The sequence below is a fragment of the Pleurodeles waltl genome, chromosome 7 (genome assembly GCF_031143425.1).
Source record: "Pleurodeles waltl isolate 20211129_DDA chromosome 7, aPleWal1.hap1.20221129, whole genome shotgun sequence".
NCBI classification, from domain to species: Eukaryota; Metazoa; Chordata; class Amphibia; order Caudata; family Salamandridae; genus Pleurodeles; species Pleurodeles waltl.
In genome coordinates this window covers 1,300,189,026-1,300,212,971 of record NC_090446.1, presented here as the reverse complement: position 1 = coordinate 1,300,212,971, position 23,946 = coordinate 1,300,189,026, and the positions used below count along the sequence as shown (strand labels likewise).

At 45.9% G+C, this 23,946-nt stretch overlaps 1 protein-coding gene across 1 annotated transcript in view; it reads left to right on the top strand.

The window, feature by feature from the left end:
• The window catches only part of MPV17L (MPV17 mitochondrial inner membrane protein like), a 125,139-nt gene extending 104,333 nt beyond the window's left edge, over positions 1 to 20,806 (top strand). Inside the window, exons 4-5 of the mRNA XM_069200599.1 lie at positions 8,047 to 8,076; positions 12,246 to 20,806. Of these exons, the coding sequence (XP_069056700.1) occupies positions 8,047 to 8,076; positions 12,246 to 12,449 (234 nt within the window). The 3' untranslated portion in view covers positions 12,450 to 20,806. The remainder of the gene's footprint in view (positions 1 to 8,046; positions 8,077 to 12,245) is intronic.
• Positions 20,807 to 23,946: the final 3,140 nt, after the last annotated feature.

The following is a 23,946-nucleotide window of genomic DNA, read 5'->3' as shown; positions in this document are numbered from 1 at the left end:
AGCAGAACCGACAACAACAACCACCACCTATATCCTTTGTGTGCCCTCTCTGCTCCCTGCTAAATTTGTGCGGGTTGGTTATTTATCGCCTCTTTCCATTTTAAAAATCTTTTCAATCCTTCTCTATCAAAGCGTCGGATTTATTTTCGAACAGTGTTCTTTTTCTGAACTATTAAACACGAGCTTCCCTGCTTTGTTTCTGAAGACCGCAGTCACTGTTCCCTCCTGGGTTGGTTTCCCTGGTTAGCATTGTATGGTGCAGGAGTTTCCATCCCAGGTTAGGAAAAAGAAAAAAAAAAAAGGCAATCCGTGACCGGGCTATTAACAGCCACAGAAAGGTCAGTGTTTCACAAAGCTAGTTTCCTCCTCCAGATCTCAGCGAAACAGATTCACTCCAGAGTGCGAAACGTGGGCCATCCAGTCGAACAACGAGCAAATATATATATATAAGGACCAGACCTTATCCGACGAATGCTGCAGCAACACACTACCCCATCTGGCGCACCCTCCTTTGTGTGGAGCGGAGTTGAGGGGCGCATAGAGATTGGTAATATCATGATGCATCCTATCATGAGTCAGGAGCATGTGCAGTGTGGCAGATGCTGGAGGCTCACGCTCCATGTGGCTTGCAGTTCGTGTTGTATGGTATGAAAAGTTAAAAACTGACAAGCTCCTATTCCATAACAGTGCATGACATCTTGAAAAGACATGATGGAAACCTTGTGCTAGAGCTTTCCCAATTGATCAACTCCCACTTCCCTCTAGGGTGCTATGTTAAACCGTTCTGGCAATTCCCAAATCACAATGGATGGTGAGTGTGGGAGGGGAGGACCTTTAGCATGCACAAATCTGCACCAGCAGGCTTGGGCCACAGTCCACTGGCGCGTCTCACATGGGTGGATGATGATGGGGGTCAGACGGCAAAGTGTAATTGTTCAGGTTACCTAAAACCGCCCAGATGAGTGCCAGGTGGGTATGCGCAACCAAGCCATTGGCCATAACTGCACCGCCTCATAGTGTAGCTCAAAGTTAGGCACACTAAGTCCACCATCAATCAATGGATGCTGTGGTGTGGCTAGCACAACATGTGGATGGCCCTCACTCCATACCAGTTTTTGTGCAATGGAACGTGCAGCTCTCAAAAAAAAAATATATATATACTTATTGGAAACACTATTTGGAGTGCTGCGAAAAAATAAGGTAGTCGAGGCAGCACTAACATTTTGGAAATTGCCACACGATCTGACGGAGATATGGGTAACGATTGCCAAAAAGGCAAAGACTGGCAGATCGAGCCTACCACCATGTCTATATGGCCCACTTTGACATCCTTCTCTTAGTAGTAGATCTGAGCTCCCAGATACTTAAAAGTATCATAGTACCACTGAAGACGTGTCCCCAAGGGGTTAGGTCTGTGCAGAGCGGGGCGTGGTGCCAGAGGGAACCATCAGGATTTAGGCCAGTTCATACAGAGTCTGAGATGTCCTCAGAGTTATCCAACAAACATATAAGGCCTTCCTTCCATGGCAAGGGCAAAAATAAGCAAGGAGAGCAGGTAACCCTGTTTGGTGCCTCTTTGAATGCCAAAGCTGTCGGAGATCAGCTGACCAGTCTTGACCCCGCTCCAACGGGCTATTATACAGTACAGATCCATCCCAAGAAACCCAGGCTGACCAGTATGGAATCAAAAGCTAAAAAGAGGAAGTCCTAGCTCAGGGTTTGAAACGCCTTTTCATTGTCCAACGACACAGCCACATGACCAAAGGCATCGGTGGGAGTGCAGTGAATGACACATAATAAACAGTGGATGTTGGTGAAAGTCCTACGCCCCGGTATAAATCCTGATTAGTTGACATGCACAAGTGTATTGGTGATAGGGAGCAGGTGGTTCACTAGCAGTCTACCTAGAATCTTACAGTCGAGTTTCAGTAATGAAACAGGACGATAAAAACAAACATCTATTGAATCTCTATCCAGTGTAGGAAGGACCACGATCAGAGCCTCTCAGAGCGAGTCCAGAAGGCGTCCCAGGGTTTTGGCCTCATTAAACATTTCCATCAGGTGTTGAGTGGTTTGACTGGGAAAAGAAGCATAGTACTCAATCTGTTACCCGTCGGCCCGGGGTCTTATTCCAGGCAGTTTAGGAAATAGCCCATATCTCTTCTAACTGCAGGGGCTCGTCTAGCTCGGCCCAGTGCAGCAGGTTCAGCTTGACCAGCAGTAAATCTCGAAAAATCGCTGCATGCTATCCAGTGTAGTGGGAGTCAGTTGCTAAGTATAAAACCCAATAATACTTGCAAAAGGCAGCGTTGGTAGCCGTCTGCGATGTAATTATCATGCCACTATCTGAGCAAAGCGCCCCAATTGGAGCACAGCACTGATGGGCCTTCATGAGCCATGCCAATAGCCTCCCAGAGCAATCCCCCTCAGCATGCACAGGGCCATGCGCCGCTTTTGATCATGTTTAACCAGGAGTGCTTCTGCCTCGGCCCAGTGCTTACGTAGTTGCTGGAGTAGCTCAGTTGTCGCAGTATGATTAGCCACCCTTACCTCCAGAGGCGATGAAGTATCACCCAGGAGGCCCACTAGGCAGTGGCCATGTGTGACAACCTTGTGTGTGTCCCACTCTAATGCCGGGGATGAGGAAGAGCCCTTGTTTAGTTCAAAGTAGTGTGTGATGCACTGCACTAGCTTCCCCAGTGCAGGGTGACGAGGAAGGGGCAATGGCCCAAGAGGGTGCATGCAAAATACCCCGTCTAGGTGGTCAGGGGGCCCAGCTATCCTGTGCAGAGGAAAAGATCGATCCTAATGTGTACATTGTGAACCGGGAAGTAGAAAGAGTATTCCCGCTCTAGCAGGTTCCCTAGATGCCATGCATCATGTAAACATCGTTGTGTGACCCGATTATGAAAGTGTTGTGTGGTGCGAATACATGTGCCTGCACACAAGGGAGGGGTGAGCAGTCACAATTAAAAGCGCTCCCCCAGAGCCCCGGGTGCAGTGGGCCCCTAAAGAGCGCTGGTGTATGCGTGTTAAGGAGGCCCGGCTGATTAGTGTTGGAGGCATAAATTGCCACCAGTGTGAGGGGAGCCCCATCAAAGAGACCCTCCAAGATCACAAAGCATCGCTCTGTATTCACCCTGTGAGTATCCAAAACAAAATGGGACACCTGGAGCGATCCATATGAGCACCCCCTGGCCGTAAATCGATATTAATGTGCTATATACCTAACTCCTCCATTTCTCACAGACCTTGTGCAGCCCCGCTAATGTGAGATGAGTTTCCTGGACCATGGCAATGTGCGCGCGATGGCGTTTAAAGTATGCATAAATGTGGTATATTTTAGCGGGAGTGGCCATACCGCACACATCTCATGTGAGGGTCAGGTGTTGTCCCCATCATGTGATATGGTAAGTGGGTTCACGGTGAAGGATATGGTGCATCTGTGTCCCCTCCGATAGTGACCCACAAATGGAGAGACTGCCCCTGGATGCCCACAGGGTGCTTCCTGATAGCACATATGTAACCCTTTAGCAGACTCAAACAAAACAGTACGCACTTGAAGAACAGCAAATCAAAACGGCTGCATCCCTAGGTCAGTGGACACGTGCATCCCTGTCCAGAGGTCCCCAACTCTTAAACAGAAACAAAACAAGAAAGAAAAACAATCAAACATGTGCTCACGGGAGACTTGCCAGGATGTGGTGCAGCATCTGGGGTTGTTTTCCGCCACCTGGTCCCACCTCACCTCACCTGGTCTCGCATTTAACCCACTAAAGCCAACCTGAATCTCTGCGATGCAGGGAAGCCGGAAAGCACCAACTACGCATGTAGGTGAGGGGCACAATTGTGAGAGGAAGGTCATAATAGGCCATCAGCTGATAGCGATGTGATTTTAGGATCTGTTGCGCTGAAGTAGTGGATATTACACCTGTGTCTGATCCATAGTCCATGATTGGCGCGGAGCACAGTACTGTGAAAAGGGATCATGCTGTGCAGGGAGGCCGCCTCCACCAACTGGGCCTGTTCCGCAGCTGCTTGGTCCTCGGTAGGCCGCACCCGTGCTGCCATGCGCCTCCTGCATTTATGACGCGGTACCACCTAGTCCACCTCTGCTTGTTCATTCTCAGGTGTGCGGGCAAGGGCTTTTTCATGGAGCCAAGTCAGACATCTTTGGGTGTAGAGAAGATGTTAGAGGACTCGCCATCCATGACCTTAAGTTTTGCAGGAAAATAAGTGCTTAGCAAAGTTGCAGTTCCCGCAGGTGTTTCACCTTTATGTAGGAGCCTCTTTGGCACTAGATCTCAGTCATGAAATCTGAATATGCTGAATATTTCTGTATTCTTGTTGTGCGGAAATTCTGCCATATAAGGTCTCAATCACGAAAGTTAAGGAAATAAGCAATGAATAGAGGTGGTGCTCCAGTAGGAGGAGGGCAAGCCGGGTCACAGTATGTGCGCTCCACCAAGAACAGCTTGGGGACCTTGTTCTCCAACACAGTGGCCATCAGCCAGTCCTCAAGGATGAGCTCAGCGCTGGGGAGTTCAGACAGCTCTGGGAACTCCGAAAAACAATTATTGGTGTGCCTTGAGTGCTCCTTGGCATTCTCCACACATCAGTGCAAAGAGGCCATTTTCTCCTTCAGGATATCCAGCTTGCCCTGTAGTTCTTGCACTGTTGGGCTCAGGGAGGTCAGCACGGATTTTGCATCGTCAACTCAGTCCAACAGTTTGTGGTGATCCCTCCTCAGCAAGCTCAGGTCCAGAGATACTGTGCCAATTTTCGCTTCTAGCAATGTCTTTGTATCCACAATGGCATGGAGAACGTTCACGAAGTGCTTGTAAAGGGTGGATTCAAGGTGTTGCAGGGCGCCCATAGTTTGATCTGGGGAGGTGAAGAGCAGCACCAGGGAGCCAGGTTCAGAATTCAGGTAATTATGGTTTTCCCTATCACGATACGGTGAGAGTGAGAAGAAACAGAGAAGTCCTGCAGAGCAAGCACAGGAGACGATCTCACTGCCGAGCTGTCTTCTCAAGCAGATGCATCGAGCAGTAGGGAGGAATTGCCACAGTCGCAGCCCATGAGGAGAGCCCCAGCAGGGGTCTGCTCATCTAGTCCAGCCAAGGCAGGCAGCGAGGAATGATCCCAGATGCAGCTAGAATCAAGCTCCTTTTTAAGTAGTAGGGTCCCAGATTCACAGGTGCAGAGTGCCACCAACAGAGTTTATCAAGTGGGCAATGTCCAGGTCAATGCCGCTTTCAGGGCATGTACTATTGCCTACATGGGGCCCACTGCCCGTGGGGTTGATATGGTGTAGTCACTAGTCCGCTGCGTGCCTGAGGGCTCCAGACACTCTTGGGCACACAGACAGGTGGTGCTCATTATCCCGCTCCTACATGAAATACCTGGTTGTCATGCAGCTCAAACAGATGCAGCAGGGGTCCATTGCCGATGTCGGGGCTTCAGGAAACTGGGCTGGGTCTGCATGACTGTGCAACCACACTGCAACTCCCTGCACCTCCTCCTGGGGAATCCAAGCAGGCTGCTACAATGCTCATGCAACCAAGGAGCTTCACAATCTCTGCACTCCAATATTGGCTCCAGTCACTAGTCACATCTGCCTCATGGGGCCATTCCACTAGCACTAACCTGCTATTTTGTGGTAGGGCTCACCTCAAGTGGCAAAGCCACTTTGTAGGGGTCAGGACTGCTGGTAGTGTTCAAGACCACATTGTAGTCGGTAACTGTTCATGCTGCATCTAGGCTTGTCACAGCGCCATGCTCAGAAATCCAGGTGGCCCAGGAGCACTGCGTTCAAACCTGGTTCAGCAGCTGCAGGCAGCGATGTTTAAGGTCCTGCTGCCTGCCATTGTGCTTCAGGAGTCTGAGGCGGTTCTGCCCAGCTGTGCTGCACCGCCACAGCCGTGGTCCCTGCACACAGGGGTCGACACTAGGCCTGCACCGGAACGAATCTGGTCCAAAACCTATATCTTCTTCATGTTCCGCCGCCCCATCAGGTACCCCCCAGAAGATCTAAGCTTGTCCTCTGAATACAAGGCCTGCAGAAGCATAGGGGTGGAGCAGCATGGGTGAGAGTGCTGCGCCCCTGATATCAATGTTGAGCACCACAGCAGAGCACAACATGGTTGGCGGAGCCCCCTGTGTTAGGAGTTGTTCACCTTTTGGCACGGCGTTGCAGCAGCCACGCTGCACTCACTGCTCGCCACCATTCTGGTGTCAAAGCAGCCAGGGAGTGCCGCAGGCCCCACACTCAGATTGCTACATAAGAATCAGGATGTGGATCAGGCCCGGCATGGAGCGCGATCAAAAAGTATCTGATACGGCCGCTATCTTGGCCATGACCCCCAGTCTCTTTCCTTGAGCTAGGCCTAATATCTTGTTTCCCTCAGCTCTGATTTCGAAGTATCTCCTGGCCTTATTTGTATCTTCAGGCTCACCTCCACTGTCTCCCACTAGCTCTTATTGATTGTTGGTGTGTGTTTTGATAACCCGTTGTTTAGGTAGTTGCAGATTACAAATATTGAATTGCTTCTGGTCATTTGGCTCAAAAATAGTCTTTACAACTCCATGGTTTTTCAGCTTCTCAAGACATCATCCATGTAGGCTTCAGTCAGTTAGGCTTTACTGCATGGCCTCCTGGTCAGAAGCCGGCTCCTTTCCAAACTGGGTAGATCACTTTCCTACCCTGGGCAGGTCATAGCAGCAGATCCAAATCATAAGTCTTGACCTAGACTTCAGGGGAAACCACAGCCATGTCCCAGGCAAATGACCTTCTGTATTGGGGTAACAAAGCTTCTTTTAGGCGGCACTGTAGGAAGTTGAGAACAAAGACCAAGATACTTTTAAATTTGAATCTCTCAGTCAACCCCTGATGAATGTATTTCACTGGGCTCTTGCAGGACATGGGAAAGAGCAGGTGCCAGATTGTCAACGTGTTGATTTCAAACGAGGTTGACCAGGTAGCCTAGGTCAGAACTTTCCATTATTAACACATCATAACACTGGGGTTAAGAGAGCTAGCTGCTGTTGCTTAGGTACCACATGTAGATTGACTTGCACACATCTTCCAGGAAAGGACCTGGAGCAGCATGTTGCCCAAGATTTGCAATGTCTTCCAAAGGACACCATTCACACCACATATAGTCTCCCAGGCACACAACGCATGCTGTTATGTGCCTGGAAAATCATGTGAAGTGTTTTTGTGGCTGTCTAGATCAACGGAATATGCTCACCATCCACGGAGAACAGAGGTAGCGGAACAATATGGAAGTCTTGAACAGGGCAGGTAGTGAAGGGTGGGATATGAGCTAGTATGAATTTGTCACATCTACATTTGCTCTCATCACCAAAATTCTGAAGGAGCCATCATATGAACAATCAACACAGAATATTGCGCAACAGAAGAGTCATGGGTCCCTTACCAATGAGGACTCCCCATTAAGGAGATCCTTGGATCTGCCCAGTTTCTTGGGTGCTATGTTAGTGGAATATTTCAGCATAACAGCATCAACAATGTCATTAGTGGTGGTGTTCAAATGGCTGTTTAGTTGAGAGGTTCAGACAGCATGTATAGAGTTTATAAAAAAAAAAACTGATGCAGAAAAAAGTGAGATACGAATGAAAGTTGGATAGATGAGAAAATCGCACCTGGAAGTACCAACATACCCCCGATGGGCCAGTGATGCATATGCAGTGCATTTCAAGCTGTCAGTGTTTCTAACCTGGGTGCATTGGCACTGATTTTTTGGAGTGTCAAGTTGTGAGTATACAATATAATTTTGTAAACGGAATCCTGAATTTCTTGATCTTGGGTCAGTTTGTGACTTCCATCACTTTGAATCAAAGTCTCAGTTCAGTTAGATAGAATAAGTAAACTAAGCATTAACTGAATATCATTGAAATGTGATCCTTAACTATTCTGCCGCTGTAATGGCTCAGTAGATGTGTTTTTCCTCATTGGCATGTAATGATAATTTTCTCTTTCTTCTTTTTCCTGCTCTCGGTGAACGTTGATGACTTCTTCAGACTGGAGTTATTTGCTGGACATTTTTCCAGGTAGGAGAACAGCACAGGGCCACCAGCCCTAACACATTGTTTAACTAGTGAAGGACCACAGCTCTCTTGGATACTTTTTTTAATTCAGTGGTTACATTTTGCAGTAAGTGGGAATGGAGGGATCATTTGGGGTGATTTCCACAAATACAAAATAAATTCTCGTTCTTGCTCTAGAGAATGTGTCATACGCCCCAAGTATATCTCCAGAGATTGTGCTTAAATCATTTTATGTAAACAGTTGATATTTTTTTAAGGAATTTTCACTTTTTGCCAGACAAAATATGTCATGTTCCAATTGGGTTTTCCCCAAGTTTCAAAACTGAACCTATGGTGCAGACATTGCATTTTCTTCTCCTGGTTGTTCCATGGGTAAAGTGTAGCAGCAGTTACCCCTCCCCACCCCCCACGTCCCCACCAAGGAGCCTGACTATCTTTGCCTGCACAGGTAACATGCTGGAAGTCACAATATGTCGTCTCTGCTAGCCAGACTCAGATGGTTAGAGCGTTAGTGACCCATGGAATAGACCAGGATCATATTACAATTGTGTCATTCTGCTCCACGTCCCGGGCCTTCCTTTGTATTCTGGTGCAGTATTCCAGCATTAAACATGAGAAAAGCAAAACTACTAGGACCATAATGCAAAGAGAAAACAGGAATGGATCAATAACTCATGTCTGACACTTGGCAACTTGAGAGCTCTGCTTTGTTGTGGGAGGTGAGAGTAAATGTTCATTTTATGGTTGTAGTTCCCCTTTTGTAATGGACGCTTCAATATCCCTAATCCTGGTGCTGCTCCGAATCATTAACAACTTTATCTGTCATTTCCGCCTTAAAAATTAACAGAAATGGGTAAAGTCTTCTACTATTGAGGGGTGTTATTCAAGTGTGTTTTTGTGAAACTCTTATGTTGGTTTAGGTATACATTAAAATGTGCTAAGTTTTAAAATGTAATTTCTTCGTAGAGTTATAAGCTCAGATGAAGTGGTCTTTAAATCCTACTAGCTTAGAATTCTTCCAAATGAACCGTTGATCATAATAGTCCCTGGGAAAAGGTCCATAAGCCCTACCGCTGTAAAGTTATTCTTAAGTTGCCATACATTTTGAACAATCTTACTAGCCTTCTGCTTCCTTCTTGCTCATGAATCATCTTGTCATCAAGTGAGGTGTATGGTCCGCGCTTTGCAGCGCAGACCAAGTTAAGACAGTTATCGATGTGGGAGGTGACTGGTGCCAATGTGCCCTTAAGAGTTCGCAGACTATTTTGCAGATACGTTGTTGGTATCTGGTTGCAGTAGCCCTGGTGGTTTTGGACTAAAGGTGTATTTTTGTTTCAAATCGCACACTAGATTTTGAGGAGTGGGAGAAAGCAATGACATCCAGGTGGTTTAGTTTAGTTGAGTTTAATAGATTTATAAATCTCATGGGTACCCGAAGGCCTCCCAGCGCTGAAAGAGGATGAGGGCATCACAGTGAAGGTATGTGCTGGAAAGATTAAAGTCTTCAATTTACCTTGAAAGGAAAGTTCAGAGTTATCCAATCGAAGTGACTGGGGAGGGAATTCCTTAAGTTCGCTGCTTTGAATGTAAAGGACCTACCTCCCCATCTTGTTTTTTTAAAGCGGCAGATGTCGACTAAACCTGCAGATGAGGATCCTAAGGGCTCTCGGGGGAGTGGAGGGGGGGGGGGTGAGTAATCATACGCCTGATATAGGAAGGACCCCTATTATGAAGAGCTCGATGTACCATACACAGAGTCTTAAAGTCAATCCTTTGTTGGACAGGAAGCCAATGGAGAGAGGCCAAGGCTGGTTTGGCGAATGAAGTTCTAGGGATGGCCATGAGTAGCTGAGCTGCTGCATTCTGCACTATCTGCAGTCTCCTTAATACACAGATAGGAGAACTCAGGAACAGCACATTCCCATAGTCTAGACAGGATAATATAAGGGCTTGAATAATAAGTCTCTTGGCAAGTAAAGGGAGAGATTTAAGAATTTTTCCAAGCATTCTTAATAGATTGAACAGAGAAGCCGCTAATTTTTTTTGCATGCTGTTCCATCGATAAACGGGAGTCCAGCCATACTCCTAGGCTTTTTATAGTTTCCTTTTGGGGTGGGGGGGATGAGTCTTTCCAATTCTTCTGAATGGAGATAGGAGATTTAAATGGGGAAAAATTTCCAACCAGCATTACTTCCGTTTATTCATTGTTTAGCTTGAGCTTACTATCTGACATCCAGTTAGCGATGTCTGTAAGACAGGAGGATAGCGCTTCTTGATCAGAGTTTATGTTGGTGCTAAAAGAATAAACCAACTGGGTATAATCGGCATAAGATATCAGAGAGAGGCCATAGGGTTCCACGACTTTAGCCTAGGGAGACATATAGACGTTAAAAAGAGTGGGGCCCAGGAGCCCTGGGGGACCCCACAGTTGACGGAATGGGTATCAGTAAAGAAAGACCTGTCCAAAACCTGAAATAACCTCCCTTCTAAGAAGGAGGAAAGCCAGTTAAGAATGCCAGCTTCAAATCCCACTTGGGCAACTCTCTGAAGAAGGATTTTGCGATCGACTGTGTCAACTGCTGCACTTAAGTCTAATAGATTGTTTGGTAGTATGCAATAAGGGGGTGTGATGGGGGCAGGAGAGGTGTTAGTACATGTTGGGGTATGGTTGTATATTCAATACAAATACACAACATAAAATGTTTTAGTAATGGTACTAAAGAAGAATGGAATAAGGAGGATTGTGGTGCTAGGTAACATAGCTACCTCACAGTTTCTATATAAGCTCATACTAAAGCTTCATTCTTAGTGACCCCGATAATCCTGCAGCAAATCTATTCCTTCACTCACCCAGTGTTGCTGATACTGGAGGACCAATAACTTGCAGGGTGTTCAAGGGCAGAGTTAGTATGGGATTACAATGGTGACCATGGGGTTCCCCCTAGAAATGTATCTCCGGAGGAATTTGTAATTCTCTGTCGGATTTCCCAACTAATCCTTGTTTTCTCCCTAAAGTCCCACCTAGAGAGATACAATAGATATGTAATATCTGCGTAGATATCATATTTGCAATGGGGCCAGAAACTACGGTCACCAGCTGTATTGGAGTTAAGAGGCCACTTGTAGTAGCAGCAAGTTTGAAAACTCTCACCAACCTATATTATGACCTATCAAACATTTTCTACATTTCTCAGCATGCAGATGGAGCACACTGGCCTTTCCTGGTGCATATTGATCTGCTCTACGTCTTCTATTTGAAATATGGAGTTGCTCCAGGTCACCCAATTTCTGTCTGGAAGTAAAGTTTGAGCTACAAATTAATGTTTTAGAGCAAACTTGGCTTCAGTGAGGAGTGGAGACTTGAATAGTGAAATTTATTATTGTGGTATGGGTATTTGCTTGATTACACCACCATCTTTTATATTTTTACTTTTCTACAGAACACATATTTACAGCTTGAGACACAGGAATGAATTTGCTTAGGATCACTCAATAATCTGCTTAGAGCAGAAGATAGGACTTAAATCCATATAGGGTAGGTCCCAAAGACTTCAACATAGACAGTAGACAAACACTGAACCAAGGAGAATGGGACTGGAGGCTTTATAGCTGTGAATTAGGGGTGTATTATCAGAATTTACTTTAATTGCCATACATGTCGGCAATGTAGTTTGTCTCATTTGTATACATTGCATCAGGTCAACTTTTATCACTCCACTACAGTGGTACAGATGTTAAAATTTGAAAGATTCCCTTGTTGGTCTTCAGCACCTGTCCCTCTACCACCTTTTGGCAAATACAATTTCCTATTTCACTGCTTACTCTAAATCTGCCTTTCAGTTGGTGCTTCAGCTGAAGACCTTTCAAGCTTGTGTCAGACGTGGAGTGTGATTGACGCATCACATTTCTTGCTGTGCTACTTTGTTGAAAAGAACACAGCAGGGGAGATGGTTCAGGTGGTGATGTTGCACACACTATAGGCAGTTGTGGACATACCAGTAGAGTTAAGAACACAACAGGAGGTCGATGGGTCCTTCTCTGATAGAGTTCTCTTATCAACTGTAAGGTATTTACAAACAGCATAAGCATTGCAGTTTCCTTCATACTGGTAGTTCTTGTAAGAGTGAGCAGAGTATCAGATTTTGTTTTGATTTATCTTTTTTCTTCCTCAGACCATAAACTTCAGCCTGGTGCCTCCTTTTGTCCGGACCGCTTACATCGGTGTCTGTGCCTTCCTGTGGACCACCTTCCTGTGCTATGTCCGGAACCGGGACATAGACGAGGTCACCTCAAAGCTGTTGCAGGCCCTGCCCAAAGTCAAACACAAGACTGCACCTGATATGGTCCCAGAGTCCAAGGATGGGTCAACAAAATAACAAACAGGAACACCCCTTACTTGGAAGCTGAATGTGCTGACATGGAGAAACACCATTGTTGGGGCATTGTTATGTGAATGTGTTTTACAGTGTGTGGATTGCTGCTAACTTCAACTGGATCCCTAATGTTTACTGTGAGTTCCCTTCCACCAGTGAGACGTAATGAATTGTTCTTTTGTGTATTGACTAATCAGTGTCTACTGTCTACAGTGCCAAGTGTCAGTGTACACATTGAACACTTATTATATCTACATTACTTTGTCAACGACCTGCTGAAAATAATTTCACTATGGAAACAGAGAGTGAAGTCTCCCCACTGGGTATCGTGATTTTATCGCTCAAACAAGGGCATGCCAAGTATTGGCTTCCAAGGTCATTATTCACATCCTTGTGGATAGAGTGAAAGGAATTTGTCTCCTCACTCTTACTACCTGCAGCCTTCGCATATGTGCAGTGCTGGAAACCATGCTCAACATCGGTGCCTCCACATGATGAATGTAATTCCATGCCTTCGCTTGAATGTATTTATCTTGAGCCCGATGAAGGGCTACATCTGACATTATATTTTCAGTGTCACAACCCACCCAAATGCCCTGTTCGTTGAGCATCTCTGTGCTAAATGGCAGAGATAATCGGCCAGTGTGGGTTGGCCCCTTGTCGCCAACAGTCCTAGTCATACAGTGGATACGTTGGGTTCGGTTTTACAGTTGGTATTTGCTTTATGTCAGAAAGCTCTTGGTGAGTCTAGCCATGAAGAGAATTGGCCTGATTGAGTCTACCTGTGAAGTTAATAGCTCTTGCCATAAAGTGATAGGTCTAATGTGGCCTCACCATGGAGCAGAAAGTTCTTACAGTTATAACATCCCCCCCAACAAAAAACCCAGATGTGAAAGACTGTTGTCTTCTATGAAACCATCATCAAGAACGGAAGGTGGATGTCATTCATGGGCCCTCTTTGGCATCAGTTCACCAACAGTAAAAAAAAAAGGGTTTAGAAGCAGAAGATTGGTTTCATAAGAGATCCAGGAGAAGCATCACTGATAGTAACATTTTCAGGATCGAAGGGTTTCTTCAGTGTGTGAAATTGTATAAATTATCTCCATTTCTACTGGATGCTACAGAAATCTACATGTCCTGTGTAGATAAATCCACTTGTTCCTTTTGATGCTGTGCATTGAGGTGGCATATTATGACCGCATTTGCACTGTGTCCGAGCTCTGATAACAGCCCTTCTAATTATACTGGAGCTCATATTCTACCGGTATTTGGAATCTAACAAGGCTTTGGTTCTTTCCATACATTTATGTACAAGGGCTGGAAGTTGGCGGGAAGCAGTTGATTTTGGGTCTGTGAGACTGTGCACATCCACAAAACTTACATGTTTTAGGGCATTAACCAACTGCTTTCCAATTTCTTTCCACATTGGAAAATGTTGGAGATTTACTCCTTTCAAAAATATAATAATATAAACAAGGACAGTTTGTGCATTATAAGTAGTCTCAAATTGTTAAATATTACAATAACGCATTTCTGTACTGGAACCATTGCCAGCTGAGATCACAGCATTTGCTTGTAATGTTTTCCCCAATAGTAAAGGGCTTGCAACATTGAGCCATGTGTGCAAGTATGAATGCTTCCTACATACGAATACAAATCTTGCTAACAATCATCGCTCACTTTTCCACACAGTAGTAGTACAAAGTGGAAGCCAAAGCGTTGGTGCTGGAGGAGGGTCAGGCCTACTTGTCCAGTGGACATAATAAACTTTAAAATGTGTTTTCCCTGTTCCCATCGATATGTCCTGAGCATTGAGTATTAGGACTTGCACACCCCTGGTTGACATCATGCAGTCGCTGTCTATGTCCTAGGCTAAAGAATTTCCGCAATACATGGCCTCTCTACATCACCAGCAATAAAAAAGTTCAGTAGTGAAAGTTTTATGTGATTCACGGTCTCTTATTGACATTAATAAATGGTCCTGTGCCAAACACTTTTATGTTGTGCGAATCCTCTTAGTCTTATTTAACTCTGACAACTAAATTTTTACTGCAACTGTCCATTTTCCTGTCTGTTCATCCAATGCCTCTAGCTTTGTCCTGTTCAGTTCCTAGCATTCTTGCCTCTGATTGTCAAATATATTTTCTTCACTTTCGGTGTAAAACAGTATAACCCTTTAACTGCCGAGGCATCTCTTCCCGATTTGACCCCATCTCCCCCAGCTCCCAACACTGAGCCAGTTTTTAACAATTTGGGGTAGTTAGTGCTTCGACCTCAATAACGCTTTTCCACATAAGGTATCCATGGGACCGAGGAAATAGGATAGCTAAATTTTGCATTTTTGGGGAAAATTGGCCAAAAAGTGCTTCCCCAAAAAGTGCCTGTTTTTTTTCATCTAAAACTGGCATGAACGAAAGGCTTGTGCTAAAGTCACCCTCTTAACTTTCAGAAACATGCAGAACTAAATCAAAAAACTAATTTTTACCACAGTTTTGAAATTTTTCTAAGTGGTAGCCCATTTTTCTTTTTTTCTTGTGCTTTCAACCTACTTCCAGTTTGTGGCGGAAATCAGTGTGAAACCCATACGTGATCCAGGAAAGCTATAGATTTTTGAAAATGGTATGCCTTGCAGTGGTATTCACTTAAATAAATTAAATGGTTCTTTCATACACTGTGACTTTTTTTCTTAGTGTAAATCTGTTTTATTGGGTAATGTATTTATTGTTGATGATAGAATAACACACCATGCATAATCAAATCAAATCATTAACATTTATAAAGCGCGCTACTCACCCGTGCGGGTCTCAAGGCGCTAGGGGGGAAAGGGGGGGTTATCGCTGCTCGAACAGCCAAGTCTTTAGGAGTCTCCGGAAAGCGGAGTGGTCCTGGGTGGTCCTGAGGCTGGTGGGGAGGGAGTTCCAGGTCTTGGCCGCCAGGAAGGAGAAAGATCTCCCACCCGCCGTGGAGCGGCGGGTGCGAGGGACGGCAGCAAGTGCGAGGCCAGCGGAGCGGAGGGGGCGGGTGGGGACGTAGAAGCTGAGGCGTCTGTTGAGGTATTCCGGTCCCTTGTTGTGGAGGGCTTTGTGTGCGTGGGTGAGAAGACGGAAGGTGATCCTTTTGCTGACTGGGAGCCAATGCAGGTGTCTCAGGTGTGCGGAGATGTGGCTGTTGCGGGGTACGTCGAGGATGAGGCGGGCCGAGGCGTTTTGGATGCGTTGCAGGCGGTTTTGGAGTTTGGCTGTGGTCCCGGCGTAGAGGGTGTTGCCGTAGTCCAGGCGGCTCGTGACGAGGGCGTGGGTCACGGTTTTTCTGGTGTCGGCGGGGATCCAGCGGAAGATCTTACGGAGCATGCGGAGAGTGAGGAAGCAGGCGGAGGACACTGCGTTGACTTGCTTGGTCATGGTGAGAAGAGGGTCCAAGATGAAGCCGAGGTTGCGGGCGTGGTCTGCGGGGGTCGGTGCGGTGCCGAGGGCCGTGGGCCACCAGGAGTCGTCCCAGGCGGACGGGGTGTTGCCGAGGATGAGGACTTCCGTTTTTTCAGAGTTCAGCTTTAGGCGGCTGAGCCTCATCCAATCTGCGACGTCCTTCATACCCTCTTGTAGGTTGGTCTTGGCGCTGGCGGGGTCCTTGGTGAGGGAGAGTACAAGTTGGGTGTCGTCGGCGTAGGAGGTGATGATGATGTCGTGCTTGCGTACGATGTCGGCGAGGGGGCTCATGTAGACATTGAAGAGTGTCGGGCTGAGCGATGAGCCTTGAGGTACGCCGCAGATGATCTTGGTGGGTTCTGAGCGAAACGGAGGGAGGTAAACTCTTTGGGAGCGGTTAGCGAGGAAGGAGGCGATCCAGTCCAGGGCCTGGCCTTGGATCCCGGTGGAGCGTAGGCGGGTGATTAGGGTGCGGTGACAGACGGTGTCAAAGGCAGCCGAGAGGTCGAGGAGAATGAGGGCGACTGTTTCACCGTTGTCCATCAGGGTTCTGATGTCGTCTGTGACTGAGATGAGGGCGGTTTCCGTGCTGTGGTTGGTTCGGAATCCGGTTTGTGAAGGGTCGAGCAGGTTGTTGTCTTCCAGGAAGGTGGTCAGCTGTTTGTTGACGGTCTTTTCTATTACCTTGGCTGGGAAAGGTAGAAGAGAGATGGGGCGGAAGTTTTTCAGGTCGCTTGGGTCAGCCGTAGGTTTCTTTAGTAGGGCGTTGACTTCAGCGTGCTTCCAGCATTCGGGGAAGGTAGCAGAAGAAAAAGAAGAGTTGATGACGGTCTGGAGGTGCGGGGCGATGATGTCGTCGGCTTTGTTAAAGCAACAGTTTATCAGCCAAAACCAATGCATGTGTATATAACTCAACCAATAATTCCCTAACCTGAGAACAAAAGATAGTCTTAACTCCACCCTTTCCAGCAAGCCCATATGCTCCGCAAATTCAGTACTCACTTAACAAGTGTATGAGGCATCACTTATTCCAACACACGGTGGGACAGATTCAGTTTGAGACACCGTTTGCAATACACATACAGTACTAGCCCGACCTTTGATTATCTCAGTACCCAACTATCATGTACGTACACTTTATAGTTTCCCCATATGTCTTTAGGCTTAGCCAAAACTGGGATATTGTAAGTTATTCTTCCTCCATATCACCACAGAAAGATGTCTTAACGATTTGTCTCTAGATAGAGGAGGGCTCCAGTGCCAGGGTAAGTTATCATGTGGGCATTGTCAACCCGGCTATATCTTTAACCGTTGAGGGCAATATGGAAGGCCCAGACCAAATAACCTGTCCAATGCCAAATTTGCCTAGTCTTGATTGTACCTCGTGCCTCTTTCAGTCACCAGCCTGCAGCTCATGTCTGTCTATCTCACTCCTATAGGTCCTTTGTATGCCTGCGTTTTCCTTTCTAGCTTTTTTCCTATATTTCTCTTCCTTCTTCTTTCTCCCTTTTCTGCCATTTGCTTTCTTGCTTTGTATCTAAAGATGTGAAATAAGTCCCAGTCCCTAGAAATGGATGCTGGTGCTCACCCCACGAACAAACTAAGCAGTTCCTGTACTTTGTTTAGAGCCAGCTTACTAGGGTTCTTAAGACCATGGATGTCCTCTAGACAGATGTGCATCAGGCAACATTATGTTCTCTTGCATATATGCCCCCTTCTAGGACTATCTTCAGTTTAACCTTGAACTCAGCACTTTGAGCAAATTTGACAATTACCTTTTTCCGTTTCTGGAACAGGGCTTCAGCTGTCCTTTTCTAATCCATAGAAAACAATTGTGTCCTTGTTGTGTCATTAAACACCCAACAATATTGGTGCTACGACCATCCTTCTACATTTCTTTAATGTACTTCTATTAACCAATCTTGTCTGATTTGCCTATTGGGTGTACGTTTGGATGATCCTACATAACTCTTCTTTTGTGTATAGGTAGACGTCCACCTCTCTCAATTTGTTATTTGGGAGTTCAGCAAGGGACCTTAAGCATGTTTACCTGTAGCAAAAACTAAACAAAATAACATTCTGAAATCATTTACAAGTCTTACGAAGTCTGTATTTTCTCTTTGCTTCTGCCTGGGCATGTTTGTTGTGGTGGATGGTGAAGGCCTGAGAGACCAGACTGCTAGGTGGCCCACCTGTGAGTTCTTGGTCTGTGGCCATTGGAATTCCGATTTAGACGCCGTTTGCGACCACTTTCTTCAGTGATCGCCTTCTGAATTCACCCACGTATTCTCCTTTATGTGGGCGTAGAAAAATTATGTAAGGTTAGGGTCAGGGCCTCTTGTAGGCTTTCACTAGCTGCCTAGGCCTCCCCCAAACTTACCCCTTTGTAGCCGAAGAGTTTACTGATGATGCAGTAGACTATTTTAGAAGCAATGTGAGGGCAGGAAATAAAATAGTTTGTGCCTGAACAAAGCAACATCTGAAGGGGTGGGGAATGATTGAATAAACTCAGTCAGGCCTGTGACCTGCTGCCTTAGCCACTGAGAGGAGAAAGAGGAGGCCTACTCCTTAGCAGCATTGAAAGGGCCCTGGGCTTTTGTAATCTTGAAAGAAATGTTCCATCTCCTTGTGACACTGTTTAAGAACATTTAATGAATTCGTTTTAAAAATGCATCTCCTGCTGCTATGAAGCACAATTCAAATCTCTGGATGGTTGTAAACAATCTGGTACCTGATGATCTGACAATGAAGAAAAATGCATTGGAAGTTATAGCGATTTGATTGTAAGCACCAAGTGCAGTTTGTAGTTTAACTGTAGTGTAGCCTGTTTTATGCATAGTGGGTTTCGTATGAAGTTTTCTATCTCTTAATAACAGGAAATCTGATCTCTTCATTTTAACACCGCTGAGAGGGGTTGCGTCAACTGACGCCATCTAATGGCTTGAGGAGTCTTCCCTCATAAACTCTTAAAATCACACTTACTTCTGGCTCCTGCTGTTCCATGGCAATTCCCTCTCTGCTCTGTGCAGGAATCACATTGCTTCATTGATTTCGTTCAGCTGTTCTTCTCACATCTACTAGCAGGGCTTTTGCCACCTACACACCTTGAAAATGACTTAACATGTAAAGTTAACGTTCCTTCGTCCGTCTGCAAAGTGTCAGTCAGATAACATTCTTTTAGGCGATCCAAGGCCTTCCCTGTTAAGCAACTCGCTCCCTTGTCATCTCCTTTCTACAAACACACTCCAAACCACAGGGGCTAGAAGATCCTGCTGTTTTATTTGTGATGTGGAAATGTCCCCCACATTTGGTATTGACAAAGGAATGTAGAATTAGTGACCTGCGCTTAAACTGTATTCTGCCCCAGTGCCTTCAGAGGGGTCTTCCTTCTGGCTGCAGTATGGCCTGGCCCAATCCCCATGTAGACTCAAACTTGCAAATCCTACAAAGGGGGAAGCGAGGCAAAAAGGTCCAAAACACTCCAGTAAGGTGTATTCTTTTTAACTTTGATCATGTTATAGAATTAGTGAGTAGCAAACTATCCACACCCTTTTGGACCCAACATGGAGAATTCTGCTTCTTACCCACTACTGTTGAGAGCTGCGTCCTTGTGGGGAAGTTGGCGAAACCAAGAGACCGCCTTTGGTAAGAGGTAACAAGGTCTGTTGCTGGAGCGAGGAGCAAAGCACAGTGGGCCGCACCTGTACTGATGTTGCTTTGGCCTAGTTACATCACATTCCTCCAGTGCCCTCTTGTTTTACTCACTACTCTTCAGTTTTGAAGCCGGGGTCTCCTGATGTGCAGCAGTTTTTTTATTGCTGCTCCAATGCAATGCCTTCAGTGGCATTTTTAAATCCTGGGGGTGGTGGGGGGACACAAATGATATGTTCTATGTTTTTTAGCTAACTTGAACACTCCTGTGTTTGCCAAGGATGTTATTGAGACTCGGCAGATCAGTCGACTCTACTTCGCAGGCACCAACCCTGGCAGGACATATTATTCCTCCACACGTTTAATTCACTGACAAATGGATTATTTTCAACTATCTAGAGACATCTTTTGAAATCTTAAATGAACTGATAGCTGTGCGCAGCAGTTCCTTTTGACAGCTGAAGGTATTATTTTTAATTTATAGATGTATTTACATAAGAGCATTTTCCATACAATAGAAATTGGAAATTCGGAGAGACCTGTAACTCTTGCAATGGCTACTGCTTGCCTTCTTTAGATAGTGCAGACAGAACCACTTCTGTGAGCAGTGCAACTCTCCCACCGTCACAGTGCTCTCCATAAACTGAGACCTGCTGCAACAGGACCTGATTCTCTGTCCCAACTGCACATCCCCTTTTACAGGTCCGCCCGCCACAGAGAAGACTGCGTCTTGGAGCTATTGGTGGGAAGGAAAGTTCCATGAGAACGTATAATGCTGAATTCAGGAACAAACTCAGCATAAATTTGGTTGATTCACACAACACTTGGGTATTCAAATTCTTCTGTTACGTAATTCTTTCCTTAGGTTTTGGGCACATTTCTACGTAGTTTCATAATGGTTTGGGAAACATTTCATGATGATACTGGAAATATGTGATAGTGACTGAATGGGATTTCTTACTGATTTTAGGATGATGCCAGATAATATTCCTTGACTATTATATGTTTTATTTTGGGACCATTTAGAGGAAATTGTAGGAGGATATTAGGGCAACTTAATGCTGCTGTGGGAACAGTTTCATGCTGCTGTGAGGATATACAGTAAACCCATATTCCTGGGTAACCGTGTTCACTAATGTACAGTGTTCAAATGGCTTTATGAATGTAGAGATTTGCTTCCACGCTGGAGAAAATATTTTGGTTTTATGCCTCCATAAACCTTTGTTATGTTTTTGAGAATGTACCCTTCATTGACTAATAAAGTGCATACGAAAGAAAGTAAAACTATTCTGTGGTTCTCTTTTTGCAAAAAAAACAGAAAACACTAATTTGGTTTGGTACTTTAAATTCCCTATTTGAGATGTTGATTTACCCAATAATGTTTTACATTGTATTCAACAAGGCCCTTCTGAAAAAGCATTCGTTTTACATTTGTTTTGGGTGAGGGTGGGGAACACTTTCTGGAAATGTCTGACCTTCTCCTTACACCCTGTTTGCACAGTATCCCAGGTAGGTAGGTTGGATACGTTTTTAAGTGAAAAATATTGGCAACTGGTTTCCCTTTGGAGAGTTTTTTGAAGGGCATGGTGCTGGTATTTGAATGATAATTAATACAAATCCACAGGACGTTCTTCATGGGAGTGTTGTCTTACCTTTAGCTGTAGAAGTATTTGCTCTCTATGGTATTCAATCAAATGATTAAATAATACTGAGTTAGCAAGGCAATTAGTTTCAGCCATTAATTTTAAAAACATTTAACAATGGAAGATTTTGTATTTTCGAAACATAAGTGAGTTAAGACCGTTGTGGACACATGGGGGGTCATTTTGACCTTGGCGGACGGCGGAGGCCGTCCGCCAAGGTACCGCCGCTGAATGACCGCACCGCGGTCAAAAGACCGCGGCGGCCATTCAGACATTTCCTCTGGGCCGGCGGGCGCTCTCCAAAAGAGCGCCCGCCGGCCCAGAGGAAATGCCCCTGCAACGAGGACGCCGGCTCAGAATTGAGCCGGCGTAGTTGCAGGGGTGCGACGGGTGCAGTTGCACCTGTCGCGTATTTCAGTGTCTGCTTAGTAGACACTGAAATACTTTGCGGGGCCCTCTTACGGGGGCCCCTGCAGTGCCCATGGGCATGGGCACTGCAGGGGCCCCCAGGGGCCCTGCGGCACCCCCTACCGCCATGGAACAGGATGGCGGTAGGGGGTGTCAGAATCCCAATGGCTGCGGAGCGCGCTCCGCAGCCATGGAGGATTCACAAGGGCAGTGGTAAACCGGCGGGAGACTGCCGGTTTACCCTTTCTGGCCGCGGCTGAACCGCCGCGGTCAGAATGCCCTCGGGAGCACCGCCAGCCTGTTGGCGGTGCTCCCGTGGTCGGTGACAGAATGACCCCCATAGTGATGACAGTGCGATGGCTATGGTGACATCTCGGTTCAGCAGCGGAGTTACTGAATAGCAGATCTTGTACATCAAGAAAAAGCTTGGCGCGTCTGCTGTGGTTTGGAATCTGGATCGCAACAAAGTTCTTGTTTACAGCTCCCACAGACACGACCATCCTAGCAGAATCTTCTTTAGTGCAACTTTGTGTATTGGGTATTTCAAACGAAGTAATGTTGCTTTTTTTTCAAGACTGCCAGTGTCTGTGTCCATGTGTTGTGTACATGTCTGTTTTGTCTTCTAGTTTATGGCTTCCATGCGGTTGATTACTTGTACCTTTTCATATCTCTGAGATGGACCTAGTATGGTCTTCATTGTTAAGTAACAGTTTGTGTTCAAAAACCTTGATAACCCTGGACCAGGTTCTGGCCTCCACCATGACAAATAATCCCTTTCCCGTCTGTTGTTTATTGTGCTTTTGTAACCAGGTCCTTTCCCTGTTTATCTGAGGGTTTCTTAAAGTGAATTCTTTCCATGTCAGTGTAATGGGGAAGTGCCGATACTGCAGGAAACGAGTCCACAGGAAAGTGAGATTGTCAGTCTAGTGGTGCGACTGTCGAAAGACAACCAGGAGGACAGGGTCGAGGCCGGCCGTAAGGATGCTGGTCGCCCAATAGAGGAAGTCTTCATCCAGGAAGGAGCGGAAGAAGAATACCAGAGGAGCTGGAAAATGAACAGCGAGGAGGAGTCGAGTGAGGGATCGCGAAGGAGCCAGGAGGAGAGCTCAGAGGGGAGTCGCTACCAGCCCAACCGGCTGAGGGAGACATGGGAAGACGCAACCTTCAGTGACTGGAAAGAAAGAGCTGTGGATGGGGATGCGCAACCCTCATCAAGGGTCGTGGCTGCAGGCAAGTAGTTCGGGGTTGGTTTTGCGGATGGCTTGACTTTTGGGGAGTGCCTGGGGAAGATGGGAGTGCGGGGGAGACGAGCCTCCAGAAGAGTGAAACTCTGTGGTACTATTATTAAAAAGGTGGAGGGTTACCAAGCACACACACAGAGACCATAGTGGTGACGGTGGCACTCAGTGTTTGCTTTTAAAGGGAAAGAAAAGAAATACTAGTTTTTGTATTTTTTTTTGTCTGCTCCGAGGCATACACCTTCTTGAGGCTCTCATGATCCCAAGGCCGTCAAGTAGACCGTAAAGGAAGATGGGTTCGGACAAATCCGAGAAGACTTATCTTTCCAGCTAATAAATCCTGGATAATTGATGAGACAACTTTTAGTTTTTGGGGTTTTTTAAATTCTCTTTTCCTTGTTATGACCTTCCCCGTACTTATAAACGACCTTACACGGCTGAAAAACTGCTGTGATGGCTGCGGACACTTAACAGTCACCACAGGAGTTATACTCAAACAGCTGTTTTTGTATTGCTTGCACGATTGAATTCCTTTCTATTTAAATGATATAGTAGGTTCACTGAGACTATTTCTAATGTCCTCAGTGTATTCATTATCACTGTGCAGTGGGCCTAGCCATTCTTTCTTTAGTCTTCTCTCTTTTTCATTAGTCCTTGCCTCTTCCTAAGTCGTGAGAGTTAATATTTGACTTCTAAAATATTTGTTCCTTTTGCGGTCTATTCCATGTTCAAGTTTGATTGTTTTGGTGATTGCATTGAATAGTCAAGAAGTTCTTGTTGACATTACACAACATAGCAATTCAAAGAGATGCTTGTTTCTGGACCAGGGGGAGGACCTGCCTTGGCATTTCGGGCAGGACTGTTCCCATGGGGAACAGGGTCAAGAATGATTTGCATACGGCTGGGTCAAACCTGGGGTGGCATGGTGAGCAAAAGAACTATGGAATCAGCCCAGATCTGTGACTGGGTAAGGATTTGAAAAGTTTCAGCACTCCGTCTATCATCTTGTTGTATTGCCATGTTTGCCCTAAGTGGCCAGGATATTCACAGACATGGGTCCCTTGCTCGCGGTTATATAGAAAAGTACACTGTTCATAAAGCAAAGAGATGAGAATGCAGGGACGAAGTCAGTCAG